The sequence below is a fragment of the Spodoptera frugiperda genome, chromosome 15 (genome assembly GCF_023101765.2).
Source record: "Spodoptera frugiperda isolate SF20-4 chromosome 15, AGI-APGP_CSIRO_Sfru_2.0, whole genome shotgun sequence".
NCBI lineage: Eukaryota > Metazoa > Arthropoda > Insecta > Lepidoptera > Noctuidae > Spodoptera > Spodoptera frugiperda.
The window spans coordinates 9,284,333-9,297,947 of record NC_064226.1 but is presented as its reverse complement, the minus strand read 5'-3'; the positions used below and the strand labels follow the sequence as shown (position 1 = coordinate 9,297,947).

The 13,615-nt window shown below is 38.7% G+C and overlaps 1 protein-coding gene across 12 annotated transcripts in view; it reads left to right on the top strand.

The window, feature by feature from the left end:
• LOC118279648 (cytosolic carboxypeptidase 1) overlaps positions 1 to 13,594 on the top strand; it is a 59,627-nt gene extending 46,033 nt beyond the window's left edge. For 9 of the 12 annotated variants that reach the window (XM_050698791.1, XM_050698789.1, XM_035599380.2 and 6 more), the window contains 6 exons: positions 8,129 to 8,216; positions 8,498 to 8,662; positions 9,355 to 9,531; positions 11,790 to 11,908; positions 12,242 to 12,295; positions 13,068 to 13,594. In XM_050698791.1, coding sequence (XP_050554748.1) covers positions 8,129 to 8,216; positions 8,498 to 8,662; positions 9,355 to 9,531; positions 11,790 to 11,908; positions 12,242 to 12,295; positions 13,068 to 13,146 — 682 coding nt within the window. In that variant the 3' untranslated portion in view covers positions 13,147 to 13,594. Of the gene's footprint in view, positions 1 to 8,128; positions 8,217 to 8,497; positions 8,663 to 9,354; positions 9,532 to 9,942; positions 10,120 to 11,789; positions 11,909 to 12,241; positions 12,296 to 13,067 lie in introns of all 12 variants that reach the window. The other 3 variants (XM_050698788.1, XM_050698790.1, XM_035599421.2) reach the window with 3 other exon arrangements.
• The last annotated feature ends 21 nt before the right edge of the window (positions 13,595 to 13,615 follow it).

Here is a 13,615-nt window from a genome sequence, read left to right as displayed (position 1 = left end):
ATCAAAACTTAAAGCAGTTACAATGTCAAATGCTGTACCTAATGTTACAAGTGGGAAAATATTCCCAAGATAGTCAATGTGCTATCCTATTGAAAAATTTACATTCTGTTTTGAATCACCCCAACTTGCTTCAAACCAGCACCAGGACCCATTATTGTCCTGTAAATTTTAACCCTCTTACCCTGTGGCAAGTTGACCTCCCACCTTTTTGCATCTTCCTTCAAGCCCACAGTTCCCTTTTTTACGAAGGAAATATTCAATATAGTGCAGAAAATAGCGGGTGTTATCGTAATTATTGTAGTGTTGACGTGTGATTTCCTTCCCAAAGGTTCAAGGTTATGAACGTGATTTTGAAATATCGTAAAACCAATCTCAATGGCTCATCTGCGGCGCCGATCACTGCTTTCTCACGACCAAATAGCTCTACCTGACCCCCTACTATCACCCCTACAGAAAAGGGCATAAGAACCATAATCCCTTATTGATTGGAATGGTAGATTTTTTTATGTATTTTGTGTCCTAAGTGTTTTGTTTGAAGGTCGTGTTTAGCAGCCAGTTGAGCGCCGTTCTTTGTTATCCGTGTTGACTCTCAAAATATTGACACTGCGATCAACGCCGTAGTGAGACCTTTTTGCTGTACCTATCGAATTCACGAACAATGGAAACTGGTTGAGATGATCGAGAAATACACAGTTAGCTATTCTTTTAAGTATACAAAAGATTTGGAGCTTTTCCCAATTCAGTACCATCTCTTGAAATAATTAGGAATTCTTGAATAGCACGTGTAGTCACGCCATTTCATAATCTACTTAGGTTTAAGAGGTATAAACTGCAAAGACGCTAGAATTTAAATCTATACAGTCTCATTTTCTAATCATATTTTACTTTGTCCGTTTCTAATAGTATGTCGTTTATGCGAAGTCTTTTCAAATCCATAAGCTACAATCTCATATTCCAGATCCTACCTTAGGAAGTCACCTTACCATCATAACAAACTGATGAACCTAACTTCTTTTTTATTCGAGCAACAAAACTTTCCCATACAATGTTTATAGCTAGCTCCTATAATTGAAAACATTCAATTAATTCCGTTAGGAACGTTCACTAATAGTCAACGTGGAAAATTCATGGCGTATCATGGTGTTCACATCAGTGCACAGTGCGCCAGCGCCGGCGACGCAGCCGTGCGGCGTATCTAAAGCTCAATTGCACAATTAGTGTTGCCTCCATTGTGCTTCCGGATTCCCTCGGGATTGCACTCAGCTCTCAGGCTCTGAACATACATTTCTCTGACAGTCACCACACTTATTATATTTATTCCATGAGCACCGCCATCATAGCTGTTCATGTTCATTCACGATGACGATAAATTCACGTCGTAAAATTTTACACAACGTAATTAAATAATAGTCGCGAACTGATAGCGGTTGACTATAAAACGAACATTTCCGCAAGTAATGCGCAAACACGCCTGTACCACAATTTATATTCGCCACAGCGCCGCTATCGTCTTTAAATTATTAACTAAGGATATGAGCGACAACAACCAGCAATTAAAATGTGATCCAGAACCTTCCGGGAAAAGGAGCGCGGGATCCACCGACACCTCGCTAGGTCGTCAATCCTTCCGTGACCGCCACAAAAACTACCACTTTTTAACAGTCATGTAAAATATGAGAAAGTGCTCTGTAAAACCCAGACACTTTAATGAAATTCAACTACTGGTAGTGATACACCCTTTTTAAGATTGCTCTATATATCATTTCATTGTAAAATGACCAGAAAAGTTAATAACGCACCCTAAATGAAAATGTTACGATAATAATTAATAACTAATAGAAAAAACGATGTAAAGTTTTCTGAATTATTATTGCTCGTTTTCAATACGGCACAAATGTATTTTGGATCCCTTTTTTAAGAAAGTGGCCAGAGAAAGAGAATGCCCCCACAATCTGAGACCTATGCTAATAACAACCACTTAAAAATAAATTGCATACATTAAAATGTTTCAATGAACCAGACGTAGACGAACTATTTTGCGACTGCCGTAAAAAATAAAGAGTATATGTATAAGCAGAAATAAAATAAGGTCTTAAGGAAATTTATTACTTAATTAGTCTCATCTAGCCTCGAGACTTCACACCATTCCGACAACTTGTTACGACTTTACTAATTTAAAATAATCTACGACTTACCCAAGTCAATATAACTTTTAATATGTGTACATACTCAACCTTATTTTACCTATTTTAAGTCATTCAGAGTAAATGCAGAATAAGGTGGCTTTGAAACTGTCTGTTCAAATCGGTACTTGGAACTATTTTATGAACCTCAACCTCCGCAAGTGCGCACAAACACTTGACGTGCAATAAATCACAACCATTGAGACGTAAACCTATGAAAAAGAGCTGTGAAAAGAACATTGTATCATGCAAATCCTTGACCTCGGATATTCTATTCAGATGTCGTTATTATTATTCCTGACTCGTATCGCCATTAAGAATGTACAACTTTGAAAGTGCCTACAAGGAAAGTATTCGCGTACAAAACCTAAGCGGTCATAAATAATACGAAGCGAGCGGAGTCAGCTAATGAATTACGAGTGCGAGCCTCATAATAGCGGGTCGCGCGCGGCGCTAAATGCTGTGCACGCGGTCGCCGCCGCGCCGCCCGCCGCGGGCAATGTACGCACCGCCGCGCTGCGCTCGCTGCGCCCGCGCCACGCCACCAACCCTCAGCTTACCTTCGTCGACAGTCGCAACTAACAAAGAACGCCGATCTCGTGCGAATAGTTCACGCTCTGCCTCTTGCATCATTGTAATAGACGGATGGGCCGGAGTCAACGACACCCGTCGCCGAGTCATCGCCGTCATCATTCAACTTGAACTGTCTTCCAAACGCAGCTGGACCGTAATGAATCATTATGAGTATTACGATGCACGTTCCAACTTGATGCTGATATAATGCGATAAGCTGAACAACGCGAACTGGAAGAGCAGAATTTATAGGAGTCCGCGATGCGCCAAGGCCGCCCAGTCGTTGCTATTATGTAAATAATGCACTGCTATGTCGTGCCCTCGGAGGCACCCGCTTACTGAATACTATTGCTCATCATAACGTCCCCTCCACATACCACAAGCTTTCATTATTTTCGTTGTTTGCATCGCATGTAGGATTTTAAGCAGAAAACATTTTAATTGTGAATTCATTACAGGAATTAACATTTTGTAACATAAATAAGTGTTCATCTCGGAAATACAAACCTTAATTACGGCACTCTTAATATATGCAGTCAGTCCTGCATCTGAATTGATAGAACACGTATAAATTGCATACTGGTCTAGTACTTTAGATAAAGTAAGCAAGAAGGTAAAAGTCTCGAGCAAATTGTAACACTTAACTGATGGAGATAATGAGTCACCGTATAGTAATCACGACTTGTCACTGTTGTTAACGGTATTGCAATTTTATAATTCAGCACCTACGTCATGAAAATTGCAAACTGGTAACATTCATGTAGGTACTTATTACCAACCACTATTTTCGAAGATATACATACTTATTTTTGGAGAAAAACTACAAAAGAAAAAGTATCTACTTGTTCTCAAAAAAGGTTTGGAGTACAAGTACCTTATTATATTAAAATAATGCTATTCTATTAATTTCTAATGCTATTCTTGTTCGTTACTTCCTATAAAGGAATAACTAGCTTGCTATACGAGTTGTTTGTTTTATTTGCGAATATCAGCAACAGTCGTGAGGCACGTCAAACTGATCACACTCGCGACTCCTAAATCAATAGGAGCGGATCGGCGCGGAAGCGTTGAGTGGTGCCCTGTGAGTTGGTGCCCCATGTGGGCTTATCAAGTTCATCACTGTCGCCTCGCCGCGCAAACACGATCCGCACGTGGAAGGGATTATACTAATCCAAACCATTACACTAAATCCACTCGCAACTCACAACTCCTGCATTATTTTCAGATATAAGAAAAACTGTGGCCGTTTGCAATTTACATATTATTATGCACTTCCAGTTACCGCACCTATTGTGAACACTTAAAACATTTTTGGCCTTAATCAGAGCTGTGAAAATAATAAATACCGTCGCAGGAGTGCTTCTTGGCTAATGGTGGCTGCATTCCAACAGTGAGGATTGTCGTCGGAGAAAAGTGGCGTGTCATTGAACCTTCTTGTGGTGAATTGCTCCGCTTCCGCCAACAGCCGGCAAATAAAGCCAATGATTATCACGCCGTTACCCATTCGGTTAACTTAAATTACACAAAACATACTAGAACTTCATCCGCACGAAGTTATAATAACAAAGGTAACATAAATATACCCATCCACGTTTTCTTGCATGTTTGTACTTGTCATTCCAGGCAACTGATTCAGCAAGGCTATAAATACAAGCTAGGCACGTGTGTTAATTCCATAGAACGCTATTTAATAAAGATAACCACGTCATGTTATTGTCGCGGTGGCACCGGATAAGCGCTGCGACCGGCCGATTGTCTCGCGACTATCGTAAATAACTCGCGCTGTGTCCGGTGTCCACCACGAATACAGAGTTGCCGACGTCGGCTGGCGAATCCTGGCGTCGCCGCTGAGCACTGTACGTCCCCTAACGCGGACCTCTGTTCCACGCCTTCCTTTCTAACGTTATACGAGCAAAGAAACACGTCGTGTCCTTCGATCGACAAGCTCTCGGCGAGAACCCATGGTAGCGTGTGCTCTCGGTGCGCTCACAGGAAACAGCCTCCGCGCTAGGAATACGGATGAGCGTGACGTGTGCCGTGGGCCTATCGACTTATCTAAGCTGAACCCTAGTCTCCGCCGATATCTAGCGACGGTAAGTTATTACTGTCTCTAGGTGTCCATTTACAAAACGTAAAGTATCCCTATTTATCGACGACGTTCAATTTGAGCAATATAACGACGATCTCGGGCCAAAGACTGGATTGGCCGTCGGCTATGAATTCCAGCTGAGGTAGAAACAATGGACATATGATATAAAAGGTGGAATAAATATAAAATGCTAGTGTTTATTTGGTCTATTTATTGGCTGAACGATATGCGAAGGGTGCATAGAGGGCGGGCAGGGATCGAGCGAGCCCGAAGTATTACCGAGGTCCGATAGCATCGGTCCGCAGCGCTCTATAAATAGATGAGCAGGCGGACCCTTGAACCAGCCGCGGTCGTCACTACGCGCCACGAAGGGTTACTGCTTAATAACGTTGATAATACGCACAAGTATCGCAACCTCACCGGCCCACGACAAAGAGCTAATTAAATACAAGCCCCAACATATTTGATGGCACCGTACTTCTGCTACTCTACCTACTTATACAACGCCGATACGACAGGATCGAGTGCTCCGCAATACTTGACTATAATTAAATTGATCTAAATTGACATTGATTTCTGTATTTTTCTCTGCTTACATAAAATGAAGCTCTTTAATGGCGGATCAACGAAATAACTTAGTTACAGGTAATTAAGTGCTGGCAAGTGACATCCCTGTTCGTTGCTCCGGTACCGCAACAATCCACCATAAAACACGGTAGACGGGGTGCAGCTTCTCGGTTCTTCGCTTTCATTCGCGCATGCGAACGACGCTTATTTTTTTCCCTGATTAGAGTAAAAGATGCGCAACCGGTCGTGGAGCGAAGGCCGCAGCCAGGGACGGGCGTGAGTCGCAGTGCGCCCGCGCCGCGCCTTGCACCGCCTCCGCGCCCGCTAATGATGCGACTCCACTGAACCACTCCTAATTGGACGAACGCTCGACCGCTCCAGGAAAAAATATCCACCAACCATGCGCACCACACAGAATAATCAGAATTGCAAAACATCCCACTTTGAATCATACGAATTATTAAATTCCAACTAAATCAACTAGCGTGCAATATATAACGCGTTACATCTGAAGATAATTATAAAATTGTGTCCTTACCTGGAACCGTTGTGGTGATACTTTACGGTCAATCTTCGCTTATTATCACTTATCAAGATATGTGAGGTGCGAATATAAAATGCTCCAATTCTGGGAACTATAAAGTTTCAGAGTTGCGTCACGGGGACATTTTAATGACATAATTAATGTTTCATGAACACAGTTACTCGTATTTTTTCTTGGTGTACCTTAGCGAATGCGATTATGTCAGAGGCACGTACTTTATAAGAATTGCCCTTTAATAACGGTAGAACTATAGTGAACACTCGTAGATTGCAGACTTACTAACTCCATCTAGCTGTAAGTAATGATACAATTGACGTTTGTTATTTTTCATTTAACAGCAGCTGAGAACTCACTGGATTTGCAGGGCGGAATAAAAAACAGTTATTCTGACGTTATAATGTAATTATTATTAAACAATAGTCTAGCTTCATAATTTATCGTCCCCTAGCTCCATTTTATCATCCGTAACTACATAGATTAGGATTACCTAGTTAATCAATATCAAGTTTACTAAAACTATTAACGATAGTAATAAATATTAATGCCTATCAATTAAAGTAACTTACTATAATTTACTTACGAAATGCGACTGTATTGCCTTCATAATTAAAACTGATGTGTAAAAAGAAAAGGGTGACCCGTTCGGGCGATCTGAATCCAACGCGAGAAGTACATTTTTAACCCCTACTGCAAAAAGAGAAGGTTGATAAGTCGGACGGTTGTTTGTACCAGTCGGTATTACGAGTTTATCTGTTAATCTATGGCTTCGGAGCCACCTACACTACATATACCTTTATATTATTAAATAATACATTGCAACTTGGCTTAAACATCGCGAAAATCTCAGTATACAAATTACTTAGCAATAACATCAAGTGTATGTTTTTAACTGACTTCCCCAAAAAGAAGGAAGGTTCTCAATTAGACCTCGGCACCGACTTCTAAGCTATAAGTAGGTGGGTAACTTATATGACTCATAATTGTTATTTTTTGCTTTTTAGTTATAATATTTTGTTTGTTTTTAGTTTTCGTGTTATCCTAATTCTAAGTATAAAAAATCTTTAAAAATTTAGTTACGAACGAGCAAACACTAAAATGACTTTATTGAAAACTTTAAATAGAGATATAGGTAGAGGGGTACATTACCAATCACCCACAGCATCTCCAAGAACACCTCATTATTTTGTGGTTACAAGGAAAGCCCATATTCAGCTTTAGACATGTACAGTCTAAGCAATCACGAGCTGTAAATAAGCAAGCTCGTAGCTTGAACTCGTGTAGTGTGAACTCCCTTTATGGAACTAAGTTTTATTCACTTCAATCTTACGTTGGTATGTAGCGGATTTTTTAAAACCTAACTAAAAGACGTCATGTGGTCACGATTCATTTTTTGTTCTCCATGATCCATAGTTTTGTGTGCCTTTTCCCTTACCTGGATCTAAAATGATATTCTATTTTACGCAAATATTGTCCAGTTCATTCCGACAAGCTTATCTGGGTAAGCCAATGACCCGTCGGAATTCTTGCATTCCCACTCCTAGCCACCATTTAGTCAGGCTATACATGACCATAAATTGTAAAATAACTAAATCCCGCAAACAGGAAGTTTAAACGTTTCATTATACGGGCTTTTCTAAGTATATGAATAGCATGAATGCACATGTGCTTGCCAATAACATATTCACTGGTATCGTCGCTTGTCGTCAACGACGAGAAATGTTTTTGACAGCATTGTAGTGCAAAGGTGCGTGCTTTCTGCTGCACTGGCGCACCTGACAATATGTCACGACGAATTCCTACGTGGTCACCCATTTCATTTCATTTAATAGCTTGTCATATTAAACTATCCCCGTAAAGTTTTCTTTGTCCTGTGGGAGAGCCTTATAAGGACCTGAATTGATTATAATTTTATATACCCGTGCTTGTATAGTTTTCCGTCCGTGTCCCGCATCTAATGAGAGACAACCGCTATGATCGAAGCTTTTGAATGAAGTTGTAAAATAAAGTAATTCACCGCGGTCTTATGACTTTTCTTAAGTGACAACGGCTGACTCTCGACCCACGGCCGTGTCATTACAATTCAATGGACATGTCCCGACGTGCTATCGGTAACTTGTCGCTCATAATATTTCCTGGTTATCTCGTCCTGTAAATTGTCATTTCTAATTGCAGCCATCGATGCGGCTTGACTAATGAAGATTTAAACCGACGGTGGTGTAAACCGAGTCCCGTTTTACATCCTTCTATTTATCATACGAAGGTGAGATAACGTAACAGGCCTTTAGATATATAATTTCCTGAATTATAAACATATTTAATAAAGTGCCTTGTTGAAAGGTAACATTTAATCGATACCCAGTTGGGGGCAAAGTTATAGAACATCTTAGTTCCTACGTATGACAAGATTTACTTTGTTAACAATCCTGTTTTGAGTTCCATAAATTGTGGGATATCAAATAGTGATATCTTTTAAAAAAGATGTTCTTTGCTATAAATTAATTCTGTCTTGATGCGGTGAATTAATTTCTGCAAATATTTCAGGGGCTGATAGAATATCTTGTTCGCGTTTGGAAGAAGCCTCCGTTGGTATACTGTGACTATCATGGGCACTCGAGAAAGAAGAATGTGTTCTTCTATGGTTGCGCGGGCGCCGAGAGCTGGTGCAGCAATGATCGAATAGTGCCAGATGAACCAGTCAAATATTTAGTAAGTTAAAGTAGAAGTTTTTTCTTATGTACTTAATTATGGAGTTACATATACAATGTGTAAAGAATTAATGCAAGATCTTTCAGGTGCTAAATCTGGCTTTGCATATTTAAAAGATTTTGCTTTATTAGATAAGCGTTGCGAGGCCCATCAATTTCTAAAACTAGTGCAACTTTTACTTTTAGTAGAGTTGGGACCTCTCTAACTATATCTTCTTATTCTTTACGTCTTCAAAGCTACCTGTGCTTTGATTTCTGCAACGAGCATGAATATTTACAAAATGCCATTAAGGATATAAGCAATGAGAAACTAAAACCACACACGGTATGATAAATAAATTACTGCATACTGTATCCAGTTATTTGATTTTATCAGATTACTGTACTTCCTGATGCATGAGTACTTATGGCATAACGATATGTTCATAACAGGTAGGATTATGCATAAAGAAAAGATAGTGAAGAAATTAGCAAACCAACAAAGATCATACTGATGAAAAATGAGCTTTAATACAATACAAAGACTACGAAATATTTTCAAGCTAGTAGGATGACTCTTTGGGTGATCTACAAATTGTTGTTCAGGATCTGATTTTGGTGTACCTAATGCACATGTGAATTTGTGTAAAAGACATAGAAGAGAACACGAGAGTGGTAACAATTATGTAACAAAGCAATGAATTCTCGTAACAGATGTTGCCAGCACTAATGCATCGGATTTCGCCGGCATTCGCACTCGGCTCATGTTCCTTCAGAGTGGAACGGGAACGGGAGAGTACAGCCAGGGTCACCGTGTGGAGACACCTTGGCGTCACCAGATCGTACACCATGGAAGCATCGTTCTGTGGCTTTGACAGAGGCCCTTTCAAGGTAAGGATTAATTAATAACATGAATTAACTTTTAAAGTCTACTTTGAGAATTTATTATCGTGCAAAAAAAACATAATTTAGATTACTGCTACTTCCGCGTGGATGCATGAGCACTTATGGCATAACGATATGTTCATAACAGGTAGGATTATGCTTAAAGAAAAGATAGTGAGGAAATTAACAAACCAACTATGATCACGTTGCCTGATGATGAAAAATGAGCTAATGCAATACAAAGACTACGAAATATTTTCAAGCTAGTAGGATGTCTCTTTGGGTGATCTGCAAATTGTTGTTTAGGATCTAGTCTTGGTGTACCTAATGTACATATGTGAATTAGTGTCCAGGACCTCGAAGAGTACCCTAGAGTGGTAACAATTATGTAACAAAACATACATATTCTCGTAACAGATGCTGCCAGCACTAATGCATCGGATTTCGCCGGCATTCGCACTCGGATCATGTTCCTTCAGAGTGGAACGGGAACGGGAGAGTACTGCCAGGGTCACCGTGTGGAGACACCTTGGCGTCACCAGATCTTACACCATGGAAGCATCCTTCTGTGGCTTTGACAGAGGCCCTTTCAAGGTAAAGATTAATAATATGTATTAACTTTTAAAGCCAACGCTGAGAATTCATTATTATCATACAAAAAGAAACATGATTTAGAAATAAGTTTTATTTTATAATAAGTATTCTAGATGCAATTAAACGAAGTCTTTAATTATAGTCTGCTGAAAATAGACTAGACTTGTATTTCGAAACTAAACGATAATCGACGCACGGTAAAACATGAATACTACAACACTATCAAACATGTGGGCTCTACAGTAAGATTAGCACGAAGTACTTAATAGTAAGTTACAGATAATAGGTGCTGGTACAACACATGCACGATATAAACCTTCTTAATGTGCTGCGATAAAGGATCGTCTAATCTTTAAACAAGAAAATGCATGTAATCAATTAATTTTGTTTTTTAAAAAGTTTATATCAACTGGGAAAAGGGTACAAAAATGTGAATAAGGTAGTTTTTGCAAGACTAATTAAAATGTACTTCACCTTCAAATCGATACAACAATCGATTCGACAGAAAACATACCTAACTGACAATTATTATTATTCGATATATTTTTGATCGTAAAGCATTAATTACCCCTTCACTATGAAAACGTCAGCAAAGTTAAAACGAAGATAATTTCCGTGGCAATATAATAATGAGACTCATTCCATCACACTTATACTCCAATTAGAAATGACAGATGCTCAGATTAATGATAACGATAGTTAGCTACCAGCCCATGTGGGCTAATACATCTAGCGGTCTATCCCATACTCGATACGAGATCCCCTGATAAGGGTTACAGTCGCTACAAATCTCCCATCTACTTTATGTGGGAAGACAGCTATGGATGTATGGAGTAGGTGTCTTAGTAATGGATCTTCTAACCTGTGCAATGTTTCCTCTGTAGGAAATATTATACTGATCGGCTTTTTTGTATGAAGTTGAGAATTTGGTTTTTTTCTGTACTGTACGGTATTCAACTAAATTCTACATCAAGCAGGAATATAGAATACGTAAATATTTCGCTGCATTTTAACCTACGCAACGAGCAATTTCGTAGATAGTAGAGCTCGCAACTAAACTCAATAAGCCATTTTTCATTCAGAACCGTTCTTCCAAAAAGTCCGTTAGTTTCATTTTATTCCATCACCTATCAATAATTATCATGTATAACAACTATCAGAATAAAATCTACAACATAATTTCCGTTTTAGTAGATATTTGCCTGTACGTGACTGTCCAATGTCCATGTAAAGGAAACCACTGACAGTCAGTATAATAATCCCATCGATGAATAACTAATAATAAATCAGTGATGCAGCATACGAGAGTGACTCAACACTCAACGCTAAACTATAGTGTGATCGCAAATTCGTGACACTGTCGTAACAATAGTACCTATATAACATAAGCGTGAGTCAAAAGTCGGTTAAGGTATTTAATAATTCAAAGGACAACTCTTTTAAAATAAACTACGCTTTGTTTATTCATTGAAATGTGCAAAGGTAACACTAAAAGCACGATGTCCTGACACACTTAAGCACAGAAAAATAAATAATTATGTATAACGTATTTTCGCTGTTTAATGTTTTGAAGGCCAATGATGGACGAAAATTGTCTCCTTTCATACAAAAGCTTTCATAGCAAACTCTTAACAATGATATTTATTTAAAACTATTGGCATCCTTACCAGGGCTTCCACCTGAACACTCATCACCTTCAGAGCGTGGGCAGTGACTTCTGCGAAGCTCTCAACGGCCTCAACGACACTGCTACCAATGTGGACATACAACTTACCAAGGACCTCAACGGGTAAGTGGACTACTTGGCGCCATTCGTCATTCATGTACTCTTACAATGTAGCAAATACACGACTTTAAGTACAAGACGATCACATCAACCTTATAATAAGCTGTCAAATCTTTTAAACAGATTTTAGCCTTTATTACAGAATTATAGAGTTGAAAATGTATTAGAGAAATTCGATAGATTATAAAGTAGTTTAAGTCTAAATAAGTGATGCCGACATGCGGTTACCAATAACTTTACAAGAGTGAAGCAAAACCACAACGACGCGCATTTTTTCCATAATATACATAAGTTTCTTACATACAATATATTGATAGATTAATATTTGTTTGACAGAAATATCGTAGAGATCAATATTAAAGGTGCTGATAGAGATAAAGACAACGACAGGCAAGTTTCATTCATGAGCAATGCAAATGAACTAAAACTTCAATCCGATATTTTCACGTGTCTCATCTCAAGTCTTCTAACCAACAAACAACTAATACATAAAATTAGAATTTCGCTATAATCTACATCAGCATTTCTCTTAATTATAATGACGTCTTAGTAACTCCACAATTATACCGAACTCAAATATTACAAAAACTAGCATAACCGAACATAAGGACCTTAACATTTTTTCTATAATAAAATCACTAAGAGCGAGGTATTTGTTCGGTTCAGAATGCCATCGACATTATTACCTATCAAGAATATCCCAACGTATTGCATGAACGCATTATTTAAGCTTGTTTACACAAGCTCAAGGTACGAGAACAAGATACACAAACTCGTATGCGCCAAGCGATAATAATCACATACGAGTTTCGCAACTATCTACCTGCTTTATGTTAGTCATAAGTATCCCTTACGAACTTAAGAATGTACGAAATTATGGTCTGTGTGCTAAAAAGGGCTAGGGTTAACTATGGCTAATGCCCATAATCATGTTCAGGTTTAACACACTAATTTTCGTCTGACTGATTCATCTTCAGTAGACTTTATTTTTTAATTTTTTGCTAGATGATTATGACGAAATCCTTTCTTCGATTCTTTGAAATGTCATGGTTGAATCATGTCTTGCAAGGCGAGCCTTTGAACAACTATAATTCATTTCTTGAAATCCATTTGATTGCCTGTCATTTTTTCCAGTTAATTAATAGTTTTTGTCTGTGTGCAGTGAGATTGCGGTGGACAGCGAGCCGGGCTCGGGGTCCGACAGCGTGTTGAAGACAGACTCGGATGAGGACTTCGACTAATTCGATTTATATTATAACCTTAGGGTAAGCGCTTGCAAATAGTCAGGTGCGGTTTGTGTCACGAGCTAGTGTAAAGTTAACGTTAGATGTAGTCGCCGGTGACCGGTCCAAGTGTTCGTGACGAACAAACAGATCTAATTGCGTGTGTAAAAAGAGAAATAGCGACAAAATTAGGAGTCTAAAAATAAATCTAACTCGGATTAATTTCTGTTTCCAATTGTACACAACTAGGCAGTAGCTAGTTTAGAAGCTGCGCTGATTTTGTTACGAATTTACACAAGTTTCGGTTTAGTGATTTTTGTGTACCCCTTATGTTGTTTGGTGCAAAATTTGACTGTGTATTGTAAAGCCGTGACCACATTATATTGTGTAGTATGGTTTGATGTGATATAAGTTAAATTTTAAGTTGCTTGTGATCTCAATTACAAATAAATTATGAAATCACTTATCGGATTTTGTTTTTGTGTAC